Raw genomic sequence first — 23,859 nt, 5'->3', positions numbered from 1 at the left:
ATATAGCATCTATGGATGGACATCTAAGAACAGTATTAAAATACCAGGGTAGGACTCACATGTATCACTCACAAGGGTAGAGGAGCCAGTCCTTAAAAGAGGTTTGTTTGGACTGCTCTTGGGAGGAGCACAGTTCCTTTTGATGCCTTGAGGACTCCTCCATGACTCTGATGAATCTTCTTTAGATTGCAGAGAAGATTTCTACCTTCCATTTCTTCCATTACTCCACTCACTATGCGCCTTGCCCTGTTGTCGTAGACTTTTCAGCCTTTTCCTGCTCTCTCCCCATTCTCTCTCTCTCCCCCTCTTACACACACTCACACACACACACACACCTTTGTATGCTTAATATAATTTTGGCATCTGGCTTGGATTAAGCAGAATCTAATCTCAGCAGCTGTTCTTTTACCTTCATTGACCCATGACCTGACCATAGGGCAGAATGGATAAAAAAGTGAGTTGTATGCAGTGTCAGCACATTCTGCCTCCTAGGATTCAGCCAGAAGTAGCAGCATCTTGCAGGATGAAAGGCTAGTTTTTTTTTTTTATAAAGGTTTATTTGATTTGAAAGACAGAGTTACACATAGAGGTGGAGTCAGAGAGAGAGAGATAGGGAGAGAGAGAGAGAGAGAGAAAGAGAGAGAAAGAGAAAGGTCTTCCATTCTCTGGTTCATTCCTCAGATGGCCACAACAGCCAGAGTTGAATCTGAAAATCTGAAGCCAGGAGCCAGGAGATTCTTTTTTTTTTTTTTTTTTTTTTTTTTTGAGAGGCAGAGTAGACAGTGAGAGAGAGAGAGAGAGAGAGACAGAGAGAAAGGTCTTCCTTTTTGCCATTGGTTCACCCTCCAATGGCTGCTGTGGCTGGCGCGGTGCACACCACGCTGATCCGATGGCAGGAGCCAGGTACTTATCCTGGTCTCCCATGGGGTGCAGGGCCCAAGTACTTGGGCCATCCTCCACTGCACTCCCTGGCCACAGCAGAGAGCTGGCCTGGAAGAAGGGCAGCCGGGACAGAATCCGGCGCCCCGACTGGGACTAGAACCCAGTGTGCCAGCGCTGCAAGGTGGAGGATTAGCCTAGTGAGCCGTGGCGCCGGCGCCAGGAGCTTCTTCCGGGTCTCCCATGTGGGTGAAGGAGCCCAAGGACTTGGGCCATCTTCTGCTGCTTTTCCCAGCAGAGAGCTGGATTGGAAGAGCAGCAGCCAGGACTCGAACTGGCCCCCATATGGGATGCTGGTGCTGCAGGCCAGGGCTTAACTCTCCTGCACCACAGCGCCATCCCTGAAAGGCTAATTTTAAGGAAGAGTCTTCCTTTGCCCTTCTCATTATAATGTGTATCCCAAGTTCTTTCTGGGTTAAGTTTTTAGAACATTCATTATGTGAAGTCATTGCTTGCAATTTTATTACATATCAGGATCCCAGGCTTGTGTTTTTAAGATGCGTTTATTTTTCTGTACAGAACAATGTGACAAATTTGACTTTCAGTTAGAAAAATCAAGGAGCCATCATAGAGAGAATGACATCTAAAAGGAAGGGTTAGGAAAGAAAACCATCACAGGGAGAGATAGTGCAGGAAGGTGAGAACCTACTCACATCTCTTACAGGAGCAGCACAAAGCACCAAAGGTAAAGAAAGAGGAATTGGGTCTGCAGGAAAGGAAAATGTCAACAGCTGATCTCCAAATGCAGCTTCTTTTGAAAGATCGAAAGGAATGTTTTCTCAATTTCTTATGCACAAAACTGCAGAGATTCCTGTCCAGCTGGTCTGGATTACTGGTGCGTTTACACTCAGTAAGCTGCATTTCCGTAAGTTCCCCAAGTTTTCTGATGTAGGTGGTCAACGGATCAGTTTGGAATCCACTAGACAGTTGCTGGGATAGTTTCACACTCAGGGGGTTGGGAGGCAGGATAGACCAAATGAGGCTTCCTTAGGGGCAACCCTAGAAATGAACTGTTTGTATTTTTCCAAAGATGAGGGAATAGATGGAAAGGTTTCATGATTTTTTCAAGAACACATAATTTAATATTTCGTTCTAATGAGCTATTTTCCCAATGATTTAGTATCAACCTAACAAATGTTTTTTTTCAATCTCTCCCACTGTAAAAGTAGGATAACAAGCACAACTACTTCAATGGGTATTGGTAATGAGATAAAGTGAGTTACACAAAACAAGACAATGAATTGCAAGTTGTGAACTGTAGCACAAAGCAGCAAAGCTCTAAAGGAGGAATTGCTGAGAAGAAGTGGGAGATGACAAACTTTCTCTTTAAAGAGTCAGAAGCTAAATGGCTTAGGTTTTGTGGGCCACATGATTTCTGATGCATCTACTCAGCACTGCCTCAGTAGCTTGAAAGCAGCCATAGACAATAAATGAATGGGTGTGGTTACGTTTTCAATAAAATTTTATTTACAAAAACAGGTGAGAGGCTGGATTTGGCCCCTGGCAGTAGTTTGATGGCCATTTCTATAAAAGCTTGATAAATTCTTATTAATATAATGGCTTGCAAAAAAAAAAAAACCTTTAATGATCAGTAAACAGTTTTTAATCAAGAAATAATTTTATACATTATTTGCAGTTTTTCAAAGGAGTTTGTTAATAAGAACAATTCAAAAAAACTTGCTTGTCAAGATTTGGTGTAACTTATAATCTTGGTGTAATTTCAATAGACTTTGAAGACAAGTTTCCATTGGCAGATTCTCATTGTATTGTTCTGGGCCCTTAAGGGACAAATCCAGGCCAAAATTAAGTAGTAAGAGGGAAAATTTGCCTACATCTTCAGCATTTCTAACCTTTGCCCTCTCTTTGAGGGCCTTGGTCTTGGCTCATGGTGTAGCTTATCTCCCAAAGCACAGTTCATGCAAAGAGCAACTGTGGTCAATGTTCCATGACCAGATGTTTATCCATTATTGTTGCTCAATGTTTATTGACATTAGGTTGCTTGTGTATTGTTTAGACCTGGCTCCAAGAAAAAGTTTGTGCCTCCTAACTGATACGCTTCCCTTGATCAGATGACAAAGATTACATATTGTTTGGCATTTTGCCCTGGATGTCTTAAGGCTAGAACTAGATATAAGGCTTAGTTATCACAGTGCCTTTCATTAGTTTAGAGATGCATTTTTCTTCCTTAGTTCTTCTTTTTCCAAATTATCAATGAATATTTTATGTTATTGCATAGTTATATTTCAGCATAAATTTCTTCATATATATTTTAGATCTGGGGAAAAATAAGCCCAAAATTATAAATAAAATCAGATTATATTTGTGAGGAGAGCATTTTTTCTGTGTAAAGTTTCTTTAAAAGTAACAAGTATATGATTAAAAATAAAATAGTATATTGATAAGTACTTTATCAATAGTATTTTTGTAAATATGTATCTTACAGGAAAGGTTATGATTTTCAGTTCTGGAGTTCAACAGATCTGCACTCCCATTCCAAATCTATTACAAGACATGTTACCCAACTGTACTGAATCTTAGCTTCATCATCTGTAAATGGTTATAATAGCTATATTTATCTCATAGATTTGTAACAGTTAAATGAAATAATTCATATAACATGCACATGACACAATGCTCTATGTGAAGCACTAAATCTATGTATTTATTACTTACTATTATAGCATATTTATTTTTATTTTTCCAGCAGTATTTCTGTAAAAATATAAGAAATGTGGCTATTAGTTCAGCTTTCAATATGAGGCCATAAAAGTCTGAGCATTGCCATTATTTTCCAAATCCATCTTCTCATTTTTTCCTGCAATATTCTTAAATGATCCCCTACCAAGCAAATGGAGTGTGACCTAATGTCTGACTCTAGAAGGAAGACCACCAGGAAAACTAGGCAGGAGTCTTAAATATTAACCACAAATGTAGTTCTCCAACAGCTTAAGCCAATCATCTTCTTTTTAATTTGTGTAATTCCACTATATTTTCCACACATGTCTTCCATGTCAGGCCTGGCCATCTGATCTACCTGAGCCAGGAAAAGAAATTCCATAGCATAATTTTACTTTGATATAAAGACCCAATTCTGCTAATTCTCCATAATTATTCCATTCATTCGCTCCTCTCAATTCCATAATTTAGGATATAGATTTAAAATTATTTTAATCTTTGTTTTCAAAAGCAGTACTGATTGACAAGATAACGCCGAAAGTGTTACACCAACAGATTAGAACCATTGCAGCTGGAACAAAAAGGCCAGGACAAGAGCAAAAAGGCCCAGGAATTTCAACAAAAAGGAAACAGGGAAGTTAGATGAAGCCTTCAGGGTCCGAGTCTTTAAAGGCTTCAGTATTCTCTGCTTCTGGGTGAAGATGGCATTCCTGGCTCCCTCCCATTGTCCAGGCCCAACCAGGCGATACTGGTAGGAATTGCAGGGCCCGAAATAGAGTTTCACAGCAAGTTTAGGATCTTTAAACAAGAATGAGACTAAGTCTGGCTTTGCCCCTATCTCTAAGGCGAGTTCGTCCAAGTAGTCGATGTAATTGGTCTGCAGTTTCTGGCTCAGGCTCTCTCCAAACCTTAATGAAGAAAGCAAAAAGGACAGAGTCACAAAATGTTATAAGTTTTATAAGAGTAATTGGCTTTCCATAGCTGTTGGGAGAATGCAGGAATGAATGAATGAATTTTGAATGAATTTCTGGTGCAAAGTGTGAGTTTAATCCATTGGGAGTTCTCTGACAGTAGGCCATGGAGTACATAGCTATAACTTCAAGGAAGTCCTAGGAATGTGGTGAGATTGATAACTGTGGGTTTGGTAGTTAGTAAGTAGCTGCACATCTGCAAGCAAGTCCATGCAGGCCAGCATTGCTGCTAAGATTCATGAGACAATACATATGAAAGCCTAGCTTGGTGTCTTGCCCAGAGGACATGTTTGATACTTATTTGTTAAATTACCAAAGTTCCTGGAGGCCTAGCAGGCATACAGTAGATGCCCGATAAATATTAGATGAACCAGAATTTGAACCTGAAATAACCTCTTGCAAGGTATGTAAGCCCTCCAAATCAACTGTCGAATGGTATTCATCACTGCTGAACTCTATTCCATCTCATCAAAAAGTAAGTCTTTGAACCTTCACACCAACCCCTTTCTAATTTATTTTGGTGGAGACCCCCCTGAGCGACTGTCATCTACGACTGCCCCAGCCCATCCTCTCTCTAACCAGACAGTGTGGGTGACCTGAGAAGATGAGGTATCTGACAAGCTCATCATATAAAACCAAAATGAAATTAAGTCAAGGAAAAATGTTCTGATTTAGTACAGTTCCTATCTGTAAGTAGTTGGTTCTTAAACATGTAAAAGAGTCACCTAGAAGAATATAAAAATGTAAATGTCCAATATCATCCACAGAGATGCTAATTCTCTTGGTCTGGGTTGTTACCCAGAAATTTGTATTTTTATGAAGGAGCTAGGTGATTCTTGTAAGTCGTCAGATCATTGTATGTAAAGTATGTTTAAAAGGCATTCTTACAGGGCAATTCTGTTTTCATTCCTCTTGATAATGTCTGCCATCATGGTCTCCTTTGAAGGTAAGCTACACAAGCCTAGAAAAGAAAAGCTTGGGTTAAATGGCAGGTTTGATTTATGTTCATTGCTTTGTCTAGTAGCTGGTTCTTAAAACACACTCTGACCATTTAATCTTGTCCTATTGGTCAGCGCTGCCTTGCTATTGATCTCCAGGAGTGCCATCCCTTTAATGTTCTATATGATGCTGCCTGGAGATCACAGTCTGCAGCAAGAACTAACAGGTGAAGAGGACTAGGAAAGGGGCTAGTGCAGATGACTGTGTCTGAGGACTCTGGAGATCTTTTGCCAAGTGGTTCAGGTTCTGTCCTGAATGTGACCTGCAAATTATGGGAGTTTGCTGCACCAAGAGAAAAGATCAGACTTGGTTTTTGGCAAGATACCTCTGGCTGATGAATTTAGGAAGACAGGCTCGAGGAAGCTGAGCCTAAAGTTAGGGGAACTACTTAAGGGGTTGCTAAAGTGAAATTGGTAAGAGATGAAAATCGCCCAGTGGGGATAGAGAAAATAGATTCATGCAAGAGTTTGTAGTGTGTGTTTATGAATTCCTATCCTGTTCACAAGTGTCCCAGAGCTTCTCCTGTACCTGGCTCATCATCAGATGACTCAGGTCTGGGTAGCCCAAAACTGAGCCCACTATTGAAGGCTTCCTGTCTAGGCTTGCAACTCCTCTGTATACTTTCTCTCCATTCACAGCACTGTGTCCCACCCAGTTTCCAACTCCAGAGGTCTGTAAATCTTCCTTGATCCTTTTCCCTTTCTTTTTCTAACACTGAGCCAATTATTATGTTTTTAACTACTTCTCCCATTTACATTCTCATTTTCACTTTGTCTCTCTGCCCTGGCAGATATTATTTTTTTTCAGTGATATGATCTTCAATTCATCACAGTCTGGAGATTCATAGAGAAACTGTCTTTAAAGAAAATTTATTTTTTAACATCTATAAATTATAGTGGACACAATTTAATTTTAACATTTTGTCAATATTATTTTTATATGGATTTCATAATTTTGTATTGTGCTAAGGATAAGATGATTGCTGTTCCACTTGGATGTTTTCCTCCATTATGTTGATCTGAAAATGACACCGGTACTGTTTTCTAAAATTTATCTAGTTTATTAGAGCTTATAAAAATAAAAATAGACAACTTCCCTTTATATTTTCTTAAAATAGGTATGTATAATTTTTGACTTTTTAAAAAGCATAATTTTGAGAAACATGATTTGTTTATTGGAAGATTAGTTCATAATCTTTTTATTAGGAATACAGCCCTAAATGTGATGTAGTCAAGTGTTTCCTCTCCATATGCAGATTAACTTTGTTACATGTTAGTGGATCAATTTATTAGCTAAAACTGTCACTAATCCCTTTAAAATGATAGTGTGCTTTAGATCCATGGTTAATGACTCTTTTCCAACCACTTACACACCCTAAACCCCTGTTCTTATGCTGAGGTTCATCAGTAATTAAGTAATTACTGTTGCTGTGAGTATCTAGTTATCAACCCAATGCAAATATCTGCCCATCCACCTGAGTTAATTTTAGTTGAAAAAAGACCATAATGAGATTGAGACTGACTCTCACAGATTCAATGGAGAGAGAAAGATTAGTAAGAGAATTCTGATGACAGAGAGAGGGAATCTTCCATCTGTTGGTTCACTTTCCAAATGTTCCACAACAGCTAGATCTGGGCCAGGCCAAATCAAGAAGCCAGAATTTCAAAACAGGTTTCCCATGTGAATGGTAGGGATCCAAGTGCTGGAGACTCCCCTGCTGCTCCTGCCTACACATCAGCAGGAAACTGGAATTAGAAGTGGAGGCAGTACTTGGACCCAGGCACTCCAGTATGGGATACAGGAGTCCCAAGTGCTGTCTTAACAGCTGCACCAAACACATGGCCCTGAAGGATTTATAAACATTAAATAGGTATAAATAAGAGGGGCATAAATATTTTCCTCCTTAACTTGATCTGACTCAAAGAAAGGATAATATTACTTAACTTTATGCCAACTGAAATTCTCTGAACTGTCTGTTATTTTAAAGGGGAGATGGTGGTTATTTGTTATTACTGTGACCCTATATTTGTTATTCTTCAAATTTCCCACCAACACTTTAGGTTGTTAATCTTGTGAGGGCAGTCAATGTTGTCAGCCTTTTTATTGCAACTTTTGTGTCTAAATTATTTATTGAGCAAACTCCACCAGGTCTGAAACCCTCAGCTACCCATCCATTGCCCACTCATTTACCTTTGAAAACTCTTGTTGCCCAACGAGCTTGAAGTTCCACAGTTGGGAAAATGGAACCTAGGGGCTGGATGAGACCAAGGCATGCAAAGGTTGACTTCTCCAGTTGAGGAGGGAACATGTATTTGTAGAGTGAGACCATATTATCCTCTATTTTAACAAGTGACTCTTCAAGGAAAGGAAAAGCAAACGTGTATCCTGTTGCAAAGACAATGACATCAATGTCTTCCTCCACTGTGCCATCCTCAAAGATGGCAGCACTTTCTGTGAGCTCTTTCACTCTTCGTTTCACCTTGATGGTTCCATATAGAATACGACTTGGAAGGTCATCATTTAGCACAGGTTCTTTCATAAGATACCTGAGACACACAGAAAAAAACACTCAGAAGCATTCTTTACTGAGCAATCTTCAACTCGCCTGACTTTTTTGCTGGCTGTGCAAATAAAGGGTTTTACCAAATATCTCTAAAACTAACTGGACTAGCTGGTCTGTACTAATCTTTATTAACTGGCTTCCTTCTCATGTTATAATTATGTCCCTTCAATCCATATGAGAAAACATGTAGATGATATAAGTAAAAAACATTGTAAATAAAGAAGATTCCCTGCAGGCTTAGACAAAATGCCAATGTGTGTGATTAATGTTTGAGTATTCTGGTGGTAGCTATCTCACATATGATTCAATCATTTTTAGGCCATATAGCTTTCACTATTTTGTTAATCTCTATCAGATCATAAGTAAGGAAGAGGAAAAATGTTAAATTTCCATTAGTTTTATAACTTATTAAGAGATTAGTGTGAAAATAATGTATAAAGTTAGGTCTGGTGACATCTGTTGACCCCAAATATTCATGGAGTCTCTGGGATAGCATGTTGATGGAACAAAGTCTGTTTGTTTTGTGGAGTTTTTTTTTTTAATTGGTAGATTTTGGAACCATTTTATCTTTTTTAAAGTGAGACAATTCACGGTGCATGTATCAGATCTCAGAATAGAGCAGTTGCTTGACATTTGTTTAAATGTTGTAAAGACCACTTTTCATTTTTTAAAGGGAAGGAGTCTGTTATCAACACAAGAAAAATAAGCATCTCTAACGGATGGTTGTGCTTACAATATCAGTGATGTATAACTTTAAGACAACAATGATTTGTTTTGCCACAAAGAGAAAGGAATATGTTCTCAGAAGCTCCCCAAAGGAAGAACACTCATAGTATATAGAATAAGCAAAGCCTTGCTTATCAGATTGAGAACTATGCATTTCCTTGCATAGTTCCTTGCATTCCTTTCCTCTGAAGGAAAGGATTCCCACCACACCCCTGTGGAAGCAGCCTCCCCAGTGTTGGGCCACTCTGGATATCCTGCTTCTGCTTTCTGGAGCAGATGACAATATTTTTACTTCACCTATTTGGGTGTTTTGGGGGAAGGGAATATGGAACAAATTTGGGACTGAAACTCTAGGATCTATGTGATATGCATACTTTTGGGTTATAGCTCTGAACTACCCTGTTGGCAATTTTAATCTTTGTAAAGAGAAGCAACTTCGGGGCTGGCATTGTGGCATAGAGGGTAAAGCTGCCTTCTCCAGTGCCAGCATTCCATATGGGTGCTGGTTTGAGTCCTAGCTGCCTTACTTCAGATCCAGCTCTCTGCTGTGGCCTGGGAAAAGCAGTAGAGGATGACCCAAATATTTGGGCCCCTGAACTCATTTGGGAAACCTAGAAGAAGCTCCTGGCTCCTGCTTTGGATCGGTCCAGCTCTGGCTGTTGCAGCCATTTGGGTAGTGAACCAGCAGATGGAAGACTTTCTCTCTCTCTCTCTCACTCTCTCTCTCTCTGCCTCTGTCTCCCTGTACCTCTTTCAAATAAATAAATAAATCTTAAAAAAGAGAGAAGCAACTTTAGACAACCTTGCTTACTAATAAATTGATAAAAGAAAATCCCGAGTGTCCTAAAATTATTTATAAGGGCCAGAAGTTGGAGAGAACAGTAAATCACTAATCAGTAAACCACTGTGGACTGGAGACTACAAATGACTGTTTCACATTCCTGAATGTGCATTGAAACCTTGACTTACAAACCTCTGGTGGCTGGTCCACAAGTGCCACTGTCTCCTGCTCACCTACAAGCTTTCATCATTAACCTGAAGCGATTTAGGTGGACAGTCTGCTTATGAACAGTCTTCCTATCCTCAAACTTTCCCATCTTATCTTACCCAACATATCTATGTCTATAGCCAATATACATGATTCATGCTTTCTTTTCCCAAATTTTCATTATAAAAACGCTCTTGGCTTTTAGGTCCAATGGACATATTTTTAACTGCTGGTTAGCCTTTATGATGGGAATTGCACAACTTGCCCCAGGATCTGTTCATTTTCTGTCTAGCATTTGGAAGAGCACAATGAACCCTTTCATTTCAGAAGGCAGAAGGTTAAACAGAGTACACCATAAGAAAAAAGAGTACACCATAAGAAAGAAAAGTAACTCTACTTGTTTTCAGGTGCAAGACCATAATTTTCATGGTTGAACCACCGATTCATCTGTTGTTCCATCATCCATTTTACAATCATTCGTGGCAGAACATTTCGGAGCATTGAGCTAAACCTAGTGTGGAACACCATGTCCCAAGGATAGCCATCTTCGGAGATACGGCTCATGACCCAGGAACCTTTTCTGGTGCTGATATATACCTGGTAAGCAAAAAGAAATGCAGTTTAAATTAGGGTGATGTCCCCTTTGGGAGGAATCCACTGTATAGGGGATATATGATGTGTGGCATCAGAACTTATGAAGGTTATGTTTTATTCATTTATTTGAAATTTATTTATTTGAGAGAGAGAGAGAGAGAGAGAGAGATTAGTTTTTCCTCTCCCACAATATAGGGGGGCATGTAACAACCAGGGTCATGGAAATCTGTTTTTTTTTTTAATTTTTATTTTTTGACAGGCAGAGTGGACAGTGAGAGAGAGAGAGAGACAGAGAGAAAGGTCTTCCTTTTTCCGTTGGTTCACCCCTCAAGTGACCACTGTGGCTGGCGCACTGCGGCCAGCGCACCGCGCTGATCCGACGTCAGGAGCCAGGCACCTCTCCTGGTCTCCCATGTGGGTACAGGGCCCAAGGGCTTGGGCCATCCTCCACTGCACTCCCTGGCCACAGCAGAGAGCTGGACTGGAAGAGGAGCAACCAGGACAGAATCCAGTGACCCAACCGGGACTAGAATCTGGTGTGCCAACGCCGAAGGTGAAGGATTAGCCTATTGAGCCGCAGCGCTGGCTGGAAATCTGTTTTAAAGATGTTTGGCCGGTGCTGCGGCTCAATAGGCTAATCCTCCACCTAGCAGTGCCGGCACACCAGGTTCTAGTCCCAGTCGGGGCGCCGGATTCTGTCCCGGTTGCCCCTCTTCCAGGCCAGCTCTCTGCTGTGGCCAGGGAGTGCAGTGGAGGATGGCCCAAGTGCTTGGGCCCTGCACCCCATGGGAGACCAGGAGAAGCACCTGGCTCCTGCCATCGGATCAGCGCGGTGTGTCGGCCGCAGTGCGCCAGCCGTGGCAGCCACTGGAGGGTGAACCAACGGCAAAAAGGACCTTTCTCTGTCTCTCTCTCTCACTATCCACTCTGCCTGTCAGGAAAAAAAAAAAAAAAAAAGATGTTTGATCTCAGAGTGAAGTATCTCCTAATTTTAGTGCTCCCTAGCAACTTCATCATAAAAGGGGGTATCCATTGGCCTTGATACTGGTTTAGAAATACTGAAACAAATTCTTGAGACTTCATGGAGACAAGAAAAAAAAAGTCTTTGGACTAATACCAATGGTAAAATCCCCAAGTCGGCACACATTTCCAGGTGTGGTGTGTGGTGTGTTGCTCTTTAAGAGAAAATGTATTCTCCCCTCCTTTTACATTGTCTGCCCACTCCAAGTTACTTTGATAGCACAAATGAATAACTATTATGCTTGGAAATATATGATTATGGCCTAAACACTCTGTAGATGTCCATATAGGCTTATATTCCTGGAAGGGGAACAACAAGAGAAGTCATCTTCCTTCCATACTGTAAGCTTAGATTGCAATTTGCTTTTTCTTCAAATCTACCTCTGAGTTTCCTCTGGGATATACCATTCTTTTTTTTTTTTTTTTTTTTTTTGGACAGGCAGAGTGGACAGTGAGAGAGAAAGACAGAGAGAAAGGTCTTCCTTTTTGCCATTGGTTCACCCTCCAATGGCTGCCGCGGCTGATCCGATGGCAGGAGCCAGGTGCTTCTCCTGGTCTCCCATGGGGTGCAGGGCCCAAGCACTTGGGCCATCCTCCACTGCACTCCCTGGCCACAGCAGAGAGCTGGCCTGGAAGAAGGGCAACCGGGACAGAATCCGGCACCTGTACCGGGACTAGAACCCAGTGTGCCGGCGCCGCAAAGCGGAGGATTAGCCTAGTGAGCCGCGGTGCCGGCTGGATATACCATTCTTTACCTTGTCAACTAACTTTTGCCATTTGGGAAACATGAAGTTTCTTTTCAAGCAAATATTTTACTTTATTCATTATTACTCCCCCTTCATCCAAGTGTGTTTGAATAGCCTTCTCAAATTTTTATATAGCATCCTATGAATTCTATTGTTTGAGGCTGCATTTAATCAACACATAAGATTAATTTACAAGGAAACTGATTTAAGAACTTAAGATCATGGACTCTGGACCCAGACATCCTGGGTTTAAATCCCAGTCTCATACTTACCTCAGTGTTGCCTTTGATGACTTATTTCAACCACTTTGTGCCTCAATATCTCTCTCCATGAAATGGGCCTACAGCAGTATCTACCTCATAGCATTTTTGTATAGATTAAGTAATTAGTATAGATTTTTGTACAGATTAAGTAATTTTATATAGATTAAATAATGATATTTGTAAAGTCCTTAAAACAAATGGAAGACACTGCTAGCTGTTATTATTTTGTAAATCTAGGCTGTGGGAGGAAGGGGGAGAATTACATATAATGCCTCATGTCTGGAGCAAGCCACAGTTAGGGTACAGATTTGGGGGAGGGACCTTAATCTTCAGCCTGCCAACTGGCATCGACATAACAGAGGCACTTGCTTATTCTCTGTGCAGTGACCTGCTTCCATCCTGATTTCTCCAGTTGCTCCTAGGAAGATTGACCAGTACTTTGAGTACGTATTTGATACTGATCTTAAATATTCCCCTTGATGTCTCTTTCCTTGACTGACTGTTCCCCTTTTTTCCATCAGATCAGTCCATGTTTCAAAATGCAAGCTGAGCCGATGTTATTTACTCTCTTTCCGTGGTGGTTCTCCCTGCAGCCAGGGACTCCAGCCTGTATAATTCTGCTAGTGGCGAGAGTGTGAAAGGCCTGAGGTGCATGCTTCAAGCCAAAGGCCAGAGATGTGGTGTTTGGTGGGAAGTGTGTGGATCACCTGGCACCAGAACTTAGTGTCATAATATCTTGAATGATGCTTTTGGGCTGTGATAAAGGATGCCATAGCTTTATGAAAGTGAACTTCCTTTAATACAGCAGAGAGCAGTCAAGATCTGGGTGAATTTGGGTTTTGAAGATGTTCTAGTTTCATCCTTTATGTGCCTTGCTACTGTAATGTCTCTGGTAAGTCTTCCTCTTTTTTTTTTTAAGATTTATTTATTTATTTATTTATCTGAAAGTTGGAATTACAGACAGAGAGAGAGAGACAGACAGGAGATCTTCTATCTGCTGGTTCACTCCCCAAATGGCCACCACTGCCAGGGCTGAGCCAGGCCAAAGCCAGGAGCCAGGAGCTTCATGTGGGTCTCCCTCATGGGTGCAGGGGCCCAACAACTTGGGACATGTTTTACTGCTTTACCAGGTGTATTAGTTGGGAGCTGGGTTGGAAGTGGAGCAGCTAGGACTTGAACTGGAACTTATATGAGTTGCTTGCACTGCACATAGCAGCTTCACCTGCCACAGTGCCAGCCCCCTGTGGTAAGTCTTCTTACAGAGGATTTGAGACTAAGGTAGTCTATGTAAGGTTTCATTGCAATTATAGATAATTATACTTTTATTACAATATTAGATATATTATAACATATAATTATACTGTAATTTCTCTTATGAATCTAAGAAGTACTGAAGACACACTTCATACAAAAGATTGTTTAAGGAGCTGTAAGGCACACAAAGTTGACCAGGCAGTTTCTTGACATTGAGGAATTTTTTTGCATGATCAGACCCACTTAAAGTGGCTCTTGCAACCCAAGATTTGATAGCTTTGGAACATCTGTCCTAAGTGCAAACCATGGATCTGACAGCATCTAAGGGTCTAGGATGACTCTTCTCTTAGTTCAGCTTTTTTTTTTTTGAGAGGCAGAGTGGACAGTGAGAGAGAAAGACAGAGAGAAAGGTCTTCCTTTGCTGTTGGTTCACCCTCCAATGGCCGCTGCGGCCGGCGCACCGCGCCTATCCAAAGGCAGGAGCCAGGTGCTTCTCCTGGTCTCCCATGGAGTGCAGGGCTCAAGTACTTGGGCCATCCTCCACTGCACTCCCTGGCCACAGCAGAGAGCTGGCCTGGAAGGGGGGCAACCGGGACAGAATCCGGCACCTGTACCGGGACTAGAACCTGGTGTGCCGGCGCTGCAAGGCAGAGGATTAGCCTAGTGAGTCGCGGCGCCGGCCTCTCTTAGTTCAGCTTTTATCTCCTGCCCCATCACGTTACCTTTCCCAGGCTTTGCTGGTATTCCCAGTGTGAAGGAGATGAGAGCTGGTGGCTCTCAATCCTCCCACTCTGCCCTGAGCTTCTGAGGTTACTGCATCATCACTCATTCTTCACATGGAAGTTGGTCTTAAAGCTTTGCAGAGTGAAAAGTAGCTCCCTTCAGAAAAAATATGAAAACTTCTAAAGTCTAATAAATCTCTTTTTGGTGTTAGTGACCTTCTCTGTCCCCAGGCTGGTACCAACTGATATTGACTGGTAGATGGGTCTGACAGATTCCAGTGCAACCCCTTTGTTAACCTGCTTGGGGGCATATTTGTTTACCATGTTTGCAGCTGGGCATCTCAAGTCCTGAAAGTGTAAGACTGAGGGCAAGAAAGTTTTGCTGATTCTGGACATGGCCATATGAGTCTGTGTAGCCAGAGGCACCAGAATGAAGAGGCTAGTGTGAGGATGATAGGGCTCCTGGTTGAGGTGTTATTGAGAGAGAATCCTTTGGGAGAGAACCCAACACTGTCTTGGCCTAATGTATATCCTTCCAGAAGGGAGTTATTTTCTGTCATTCCCAACTATCTCTATCAGCATTATCTATGTTTTAAAATGTTTTTTGATTATTAGTTTACATTTATTTGAAAGGCAGTCACTCAGTCACACAGAGAGATGGAGGAAGAGAGAGAGAGAGACGGAAATAGATATTGGGATTTCTGATCTGCTGGGTCATTTCCTAAGTGCCCACAACAGTGAGGGCTGGACAAGGTCAAAGCTGGGAGCTGGGAACTCAACCCAGGTCTCTCATATGAGTGGCTGAGACCTAAGTACTTGAGCCATCACCTGCTGCCTACTAGGGTGTTGATTAGCAGGAAGCTAGAGTCAGGAGTGAAACCAACGCTTGAACCCAGGCACTGTGATATGGGATGTGGGTGTATCTGAAAAGGTGCAAAGACAACAGTCCTTGGACAGTTTCATGAAACACCTAAATAGCTATGGTTTTGGTTGGAAGTCTTATTATTGATTTAATCTTTATTTTGTGCATACTATGGACATTGTATTATCTATAATTCACATATATTCAAATATACTCTAAAGTTTTAAAAAGAACCTCCCAAATATGAACAGGTCAACATCTTGTTAAGTCCCCTGGGTAGAAATAGTCCCTTGGACTGAAAAACATCTGAGACTGCCCATTTAAAAAACTGTCCAGAGAACAGAAATGACTCACTCTAGGGCACATGGCACGTTGCAGGTGGAGCTGGGAGGTGGACTCTGGCTTCTTGCCTTCCAGATTTTTCTATGATACCACATGGGACAACCAACTAACAGATTAATGAGTAAAGGAGCCTTGGTTACACAGCTGGGGTTCTGTGCTGTGCCCTTTACATTTCCTCTCCCTCATAGTCCTGGGTAAGCAGAAAGCACCACACCTGAGCAGCCTTCTTACTCAGCTCAACGGCAATGTCTGAGGCCGAGTTTCCTATTCCAATCACCAAGATGCGTTTCCCTTCAAGTCCAGCTGGATGTTTGTATTGGCGACTATGGAAATATTGGCCTTTAAACTTCTCGATACCTTCGGGGGAAGCAGAGAGAAGGCAGTGAACTTCTGAGTAAACAATTATGTCAAGTTAATTGCAACAAAACTTGCACTGTCAGCTGTTCTTTTCTGAGGTCAAACACTTGATTTACTTCTTTCCTTCCACAGGAGTTGCAAAAGCAAGGCCAATCAGCAAAATCAAAGAATAAGGCACATTTAGAAACATTAGCACCAAGTGTAAAGTACAGAACCAGAGGATCTGACTTCAGAGGCTGCAGCCTGTGTATTTATCATGGATAGAGTAGACTCAGGACTATGTGCTAGCCTCTTGAATGTTTGCTGTTGATTTTTAAAATGAATTTATTAACACAGTAGATTCTCAGAGTCCTAGCAAATGCATAATTACTACAACACAATTCTTATAAATGCTATCATTAATATATTAATATTAAGAGAACAGATTCAATATAGCTCATAGACACTTCTAAGAATATAATGATACTTCTCATTTTTTCGTTTTGAGATAATATTTTAATTTACATTATGTTCAAAGGCTTAATGCTTCACTAAATACATAGCAGATAGTTTAAAAATATTTCTTAAACACGTTAAAAAGTTCTAATATTGTAATCCTGTACTAATTGGAAATCATATTGTTTGCTAGCAAAAACAAACAAAAATGAAAATAAACTATAATCCAAGCATATAGAAATTATGTTTCCATAAATCAGTAACCTCCTGGTGGTTAATTGCAGAACAGCCTACTAATTACTACTTACTTCCCAGAAACACCTACTTTATTAAAGTCTGCCTTCAATGGTAGTTACTTGAAAGAACCTTTAGATCATTTGTTCTCAAAACGTGGTCCCTCATCCAGTAACATCAGCATCACCTGGGAAGCTGTAATAAATGCGAATCCTCAGTCTCACACCAGACTCACTGAATCAGAAATGGGGAGCAGGAGGCAGCAATTCTTCTTTGGAAAATCATCCAGATGGTTCTGCTTGGGAAGCATTGCTTTGAATCAGGAGGTCTCAGTTCTGCCTATTAAAATCACCTGAGCAAGCCTCAATTGACCCAGCCCTTCCCCATAGCATTTCAATCTTTGCAGATGGGCCCCAGGCACCATGATTTAGAAGATCCACAGGTGATTGTAATGAACAGCCTAGCTGGTGAGCCACTGTATTAGATGTTTCCTGAGGGCCACAGGAAGGAAGCGTGCTCTTTGAGGGAAAGCCTGGGGGCATTGGGACAGATGGCTCCGTGCTCATCACTGTTCGGCGGAAGTTTTTATTTCCAGGAATGCACCCTATTTCTATGGACATGGCTCTTTGGAAAAGGCTCCAGGCACAGGACAAAGTCACAGGTGTCTGGCTGGATAGAAAAAGGCCCAGGTAAGCATACGGCTAAAAGCCCTCTCCAGAGAGAACCTATTAAGGTAAGAATGTTATTAAGTTCTGGGGAACACTAAGTGACTTTGGTGGAAGTAAGCTGAGCTTTCTGTGTAGCGAAGACCTAAACAGGTCACAAGAAACCAACATGGCACTTTGTGTCTTCCATCTTTTCAGCTCTTTCCCAGTCTCAGCATTAGGCTCCATCAGAGTAGTGAGTCCTGCCTGTCAATACAGTTGGATAGAAATTACCTAAGATCTGTCCCGGAGAGCTGGGGCTCTCCTCAGGCCTCACCTGGAAATGACTTCAGTGGGATGTTAGGCAGGATATGGTGGCCACTGCAGACCATGACTGCGTCAAAGACAGCACTCTGCTCCTTGCTGTTGCTCTGAGTAACAACCTCCCACTGGCCGGAAGATGAGAAATCTGGGCGTTTTTTCACACTAATGACAGTGGTCTTGAATAAACACAAAGAAGTCATCATTGAGAGATACTCTGGGATTGCATGGGCCGTGTCCAGGGCTCTGTCCAGTGGTGGGTAGAATGTAATCTGTGACTCCATTTGAGATCATTTCAGGCCATGTAAACAAAAACTGCTAAGTGTGCCCTTATTTGCAGTTGCCTAAGGACATGATGTTTTGGGCTAAATGTCTATTTAGCAGTGGAAAATCTTGTATCAAGGATATCAAATACTGAATAAGGACTTTGAAAGAGAAAAGAAATTAGTTGCAAAATCTGCCCAAGGGCACAAAACACACACTAACCCCTTAAATGATAAAGCAGCATTTGTCAAGTCTATGTGTCCACTTTTGTGTGGACTTTATTAAGAGAAGGTGTTTCATGTGAAGCACTTGTCAGAGTGCCTGGCATATTGTTAGACCTCCAGTGAATTTTATTTTATTACGGAGAGACATAACAGGGCTCCCATTCACTGGTTTATTCTCCAAATGTTTGTGTTGCCCAGAGCTGGGAGCCAGGATCTGGGAGCCCAAAACTTAATCCAGGTCTCCAACCTGGGTGGTGGGGACCTGAGCCATCTCCTGCTGCATCCAAATCTGCAATGGCAGAAAGCTGGAAATAGGAGTTAAGATCTGGAAATCAAACGAAAGCACTCTGATATAGGACAAGGGCTTCTAAATTTCTAAGTCAAATTATTTTTAAAGCAATGCAGTTAATTATCTAATTTGAATCACATACATGACTGATTCATTGATTCATTTTTTTTTTTTTTTGACAGGCAGAGTTAGCCAGTGAGAGAGAGACAGACAGAGAGAAAGGTCTTCCTTTTCCATTGGTTCACCCCGCAAGTGGCTGCTACAGCTAGCACTGTACCGATCTGAAGCCAGGAGCCAGGTGCTTCCTCCTGGTCTCCCATGCGGGTGCAGGGCCCAAGGACCTGGGCCATCCTCCACCCCCATCCCCACCCCCGGGCCACAGCAGAGAGCTGGACTGGAAGAGGAAGAACCAGGACAGAATCCAGCGCCCCAACTGAGACTAGAACCTGGGGTGCCGGCGCTGCAGGCAGAGGATTAGCCTAGTGAGCCACAGTGCTGGCCCGATTTATATATATATTTTTTAAAATAACTCACTGTCTGGAGGTCTGAGTCTCCTATAACTAGTTTTGCAAATTTTCAGATATTTTAAAATATCTGAGCAATTTCTGAGAGTAGAGATTTTCCACTTGTAAGAAGTATACTAACTGAGGAGCTGCAAATCTGTGCTTCTCAAAGTATGCTCAGAGGACAAACACCTTTAGCATCACCCAAGAGCTTTTTAAAATCACGGTATCAATGACTGCAAATGGACTAAATTCTCCAGTTAAAAGATACAGAATTGCTGAATGGATTAAAAAACAAGACTTATCTATTTGTTGCCTACAAGAAACATACGTCATCAACAAAGATATATGCAGACTGAAAGTGAAAAGATGGAAAACAAGATTCCATGCTAACAAAAAGCAAAAAAGAGCAGGGATAGCCTTCTTAACATCAGAGAAAAATAGACCTTAATTAAAAGAGATGAAGGGAACTATGTAATGGTTAATGGATCAACTCAACAGGAAGATGGGTCTATAATAAAGTTATATGCACCCAGTGCCAGGGCACCTGAATATTTAAGAGAAATGTTAATGGTTCTAAAGGGAGATATAGACTCCAATACAATAGTAATGGGGTACTTCAACAACCCACTTTCAGCAATGATAGATCAACTAGACAGAAAATCAGCAAAAAATAACAGAGCTAATTGACACCATGGACCAAATGGACATACCTGATCTATATAGAACTTTTCATCCCACACTTGCTTCTGAATACACATTTTTTTTCCTCAGTGCATGGAATTTTCTCTAGGATAGACCTATGCTAGGACATAAAGCAAGTCTCAGCAAATTAAAAAAAAAACATCAAAATTATGCCATGCATCTTTTCTGATTGCAATAGAATGAAGCTGAAAACTAACAACTCAAGAATCTCTAGAGCATATGAAAACTCATGGAGACTGAACAACATGCTCCTAAATGAACATTGGGACATAGAAGAAATCAAAAGAGAAATAAAAAATTTCTGGAAATGAATGAACATATCAAAACTTATGGGATACAGCAAAAGCAATAAGAGGAAAGTTTATAGCAATTGGTGCTTACATCAAGAAATTGGAAAGGCATCAAATAAACAAGCTATCAATGCATCTCAAGAACATAGAAGAAGAACAACAAACCAAACCCAAAATTAGTAGGAGAAAAGAAATAACTAAAATTAGAGAAGAAATGCATAAATTTGAAACCCAATATAAAGGATAAATGAAATGAACAGCTGGTTTTTTGAAAAAATAAACAAAATTGATAAACCATTGGCCCAACTAACCCAAAAAAGAGGGAGAAGACCCAAATGAATAAAATCAGAGGTGAAAAAGAAATGTAACAACAGATACCACAGAAATAAAAGAGTCATCAGGAATTACTACAAAGGGTTGTAAGCCAACAAATCAGAAACCTAGATGAAATGGGTAGATTCCTGGACACAAACCACCTACCAAAAATGAGCCACGAACACATAGAAAACCTGAACACACCAATAACATAGACAGAGATTGTCATGGGGTCTTTATTGCTGATTCAAAGAAAAGCCCAGGACAACTTGGCTTTACTGCTGATTTCTACCAGACATTTAATGAAGAACTAACTCCAATTCTTCTTAAGCTATTCAAAACAATTTAAAAGGAGGGAACCCTACCAAACTCCTTCTATGAGGCCAGCGTCACCTTAATTCCTAAACCAGAAAAGAGATACAGCAGAGAAAGAGAACTAGAGACCTATTTCCCTAATGAACATAGACACATAAACACTCAACAAAATGCTAACTAATTGAATCAACAACACATTATTCACCCGGACCAAGTGGGATTTATCTCTGATATGCAGAGATGGTTCAATATTCACAAATCAATCAATGTGATACAAATTAACAAACTGAAAAATAAAAACCATATGATCATTTCAGTAGATGCAGAGAAAGCATTTTATAAAATACAACATCCTTTTATGATGAAACTCTTAAGCAAATTGGGTTAGAAGGAATATTCCTTAACACAATCAAGGCAATTTTTGACAAACTTGAAATTGGCCAGTCTCACAAAGACAAATATGTTTTCCTTGATCTGTGATAACTAATACAGTAACTAAAATGTAATGTATAAGGCTGCAATTGACATTTTGATTTTCAATGATTTACAGCTCTTGTCTCTACTGGCGAGGAACAATATTGTTTCTTTTCCCTCATATTGTTTGTTGATTTCTTGACTTACTGTATGGTTAAGTATAAAGTAAACTGAAAATAGATCTTTGTAAAAATTAAGAGTAGGATAGGAGAGAGAGGAGGAAAAAGGGTGGGAGCCTGGGCAGGAGGGAGGGTATGGTAGGAAGAATCACTGTGTTCCTAAATCTGCATATATGAAATGCATTAAATTTGTAGACTTTAAATAAAATTTAAAAAATCACAGAAATCAGACTTCAGCCTATACTTATAGAGTCAGAATCCACAGTTTAACAAGATCTCCCGGTGATTCACATGCCCATCAAAGTTTGAGAAGCACTTACGCACTTATACAGATTTCATTAGATAAGCAACAGGACCTTTTACAGTTTGTCTACTAGGCTTGATCCCTGATATGTAAGATTTATATAAACTCAAAAGCCAATAAACAGGAATGAATCTTCCCAACCCCTCTCCACCCTCCAGAAAACCATAGTAGCAATAATATAATAAACAAGACAAATAACTTTTCTGCAATTTTAAAATGGTCTTTAAAGGAATTCATAGCCTAAATTACATAAGAAAACAATATATCTGTTAAGTAAATGGACAACTAAATGGACAAAGACTTACAAAAGCTCCTGGTCTAAAGAATTTGTTGATCACTGGACAGATGTCCCAGGAACTGGGAGAAAATTACATTGAATAAAACCAATGTAATTAATAGTATTTATATAGAGTTCCATCAAAATCAACTATGCATAAATTAATATATTATAGGCCCAGTAGATACAAAACTAGAATTGCTAACAAAATGAGGTGTGTTTTTCAAAAAGCTTCAGGGCAGGTGTTTGGTGCAGCTGTTCAGATCCCACTTGGAATTTCCCTATCGCATATTAGAGTGCTTTGGTTTGAGTCCTGGCCCTGCTTCTGATCAAGCTTTCTGGTAATGCACCCCCAGAGAGGTAGCAGATGATGACTCAATTAGATAGGTCATTGCCAAACGCTTGGGAAACCATGAGTTCTAGGTTCCTATGTTTGGCCAGACCAACCCTGTCCGTTGTGGGCATTTAGAGAATGAACCAGTCAATGGAAGTGCTCTCTCTCTCTCCCTCGCTCTCTCCCCAACTCCTTTCCATTTCTTTCTTTTTTTTTTTTTTTCAATTTATTTTTTTGACAGGCACAGTGGACAGTGAGAGAGAGAGACAGAGAGAAAGGTCTTCCTTTTTCCGTTGGTTCACCCTCCAATGGCCGCTGCGGTTGGTGCACTGCGGCCAGTGCACCCCACTGATCGGTAGCCAGGAGCCAGGTGCTTCTCCTGGTCTCCGATGTGGGTGCAGGGCCCAAGGACTAGGAGCCAGGTGCTTCTCCTGGTCTCCCATGCAGGTGCAGGACCCAAGCACTTGGGCCATCCTCCACTGCACTCCTGGGCCATAGCAGAGAGCTGGCCTGGAAGAGGGGCAACCGGGACAGAATCCGGCACCCCGACTGGGACTAGAACCCGGTGTGCCGGCGCCGCAGGTGGAGGATTAGCCTATTGAGCCGCAGCGCCGGCCCTTTCCATTTCTTAAAAAATATTCAACAATATGTCTAACAATTATTTATTAAGAAATGTAATTTACAATTTATTTTTAAGGACAATTACTAGTTCTCAAGTTATTGATAAAATCAGTTAATTTAATAAGATCTTTTTTTTTTTAACAAAATTTAATTTCATTTGAAAGGCAAAGATAGAGGGGTTGCTGCTGTGGTGTAGCTGGCAAAGCTGCTTCCTGCAGTGCTGGCATCCATGTGGGTGCCGGTTCAAGTCCCACCTGCTCCACTTATGATTCAGCAGAAGATGGCCCAAGTCCTTGGGCCCCTGTACCTGCGTGGGAAGACCCAGAGGAAGCTCTTGGCTCCTGGCTTCTGATTGGCACAGCTCTGGTTGTTGTGGCCAATTGGAGAGTGAACCAGTGGATGGAAGACCTCTCTCTCTCTCTCTGCCTCTCTTCTCTCTCTGTGTAACTTTAACTTTCAAATAAGTAAATAAATCTTTAAAAAAAAAAAAAAAAAGAAAGAGACAGAAGTAGACAGATCTTAAATCCATTGGTTCACTTCCCAGATACTCGCAACAAGGAGGGCTGAGCCAGGCTGAATCCAGGAGTTTGGAACTCATTCCAAGACTCCCAGGTAGTTGGTGGGGTCTCAAGTACCCATGTACTTAAGCCATCATCTGTTGCTTTATGCATTCACAAGAAGCTGGAATTGGGAGCAGAGATAGGTCTTGAACCAAGGAACTCCAATATGCAATGCTGGCATCTTAAGCATCATCCTCACTTTTGCACCAAACACCCATCCCTAAGAATATCATATTTTTTTTTTTGTGTTGGTACTTATTTTTGAAGAAAAGGAAAAGATAATTCAAAATAATCTGACCATCTGTATGTTTCTGGAGTTTGCATTCAGAGTTTGCATAAACAAAAGTAGTTCACTGAGATAATGGAGAATAATGAATTTATTTATTAATTACTTTGGCTGATGTTAGTATTTTCATGAAAAATCCTGTTTCTATAGAGATGTTCAGAAAATAAAATAGAAGATTGATTTTCTTCATGTGTCCTTTCATGGTAAATGAGGTTAGAACTATTTCAATGTAACAGATACTTGTTTACATAGTTTTACCATCAATATCATTTTCAAACTTTTAACAGATGATTTTCCTCTATTGCCAATTGTACATAGTAAAA

General features: G+C 40.8%; 1 protein-coding gene across 4 annotated transcripts in view; it reads right to left on the bottom strand.

Annotated features, from left to right (window-relative positions):
• Positions 1 to 1,423: 1,423 nt before the first annotated feature.
• FMO2 (flavin containing dimethylaniline monoxygenase 2) overlaps positions 1,424 to 23,859 on the bottom strand; it is a 34,771-nt gene continuing 12,335 nt past the window's right edge. For 2 of the 4 annotated variants that reach the window (XM_089336640.1, XM_089336641.1), the window contains exons 4-9: positions 17,673 to 17,835; positions 15,678 to 16,022; positions 10,260 to 10,459; positions 7,776 to 8,131; positions 5,475 to 5,547; positions 1,424 to 4,523 (exon numbers count right to left, since the gene is read on the bottom strand). In XM_089336640.1, the coding sequence (XP_089192766.1) occupies positions 4,172 to 4,523; positions 5,475 to 5,547; positions 7,776 to 8,131; positions 10,260 to 10,459; positions 15,678 to 15,689 (993 nt within the window). In that variant the 5' untranslated portion in view covers positions 15,690 to 16,022; positions 17,673 to 17,835 and the 3' untranslated portion in view covers positions 1,424 to 4,171. 4 annotated transcript variants of the gene reach the window in all.

This window comes from Oryctolagus cuniculus, chromosome 7 (genome assembly GCF_051225735.1).
Source record: "Oryctolagus cuniculus isolate XC-2025 breed Fujian yellow rabbit chromosome 7, ASM5122573v1, whole genome shotgun sequence".
Taxonomy (NCBI): Eukaryota; Metazoa; Chordata; class Mammalia; order Lagomorpha; family Leporidae; genus Oryctolagus; species Oryctolagus cuniculus.
Note: the sequence above shows the minus strand (reverse complement) of the source record. Positions and strands in the feature narration are given on the sequence as shown.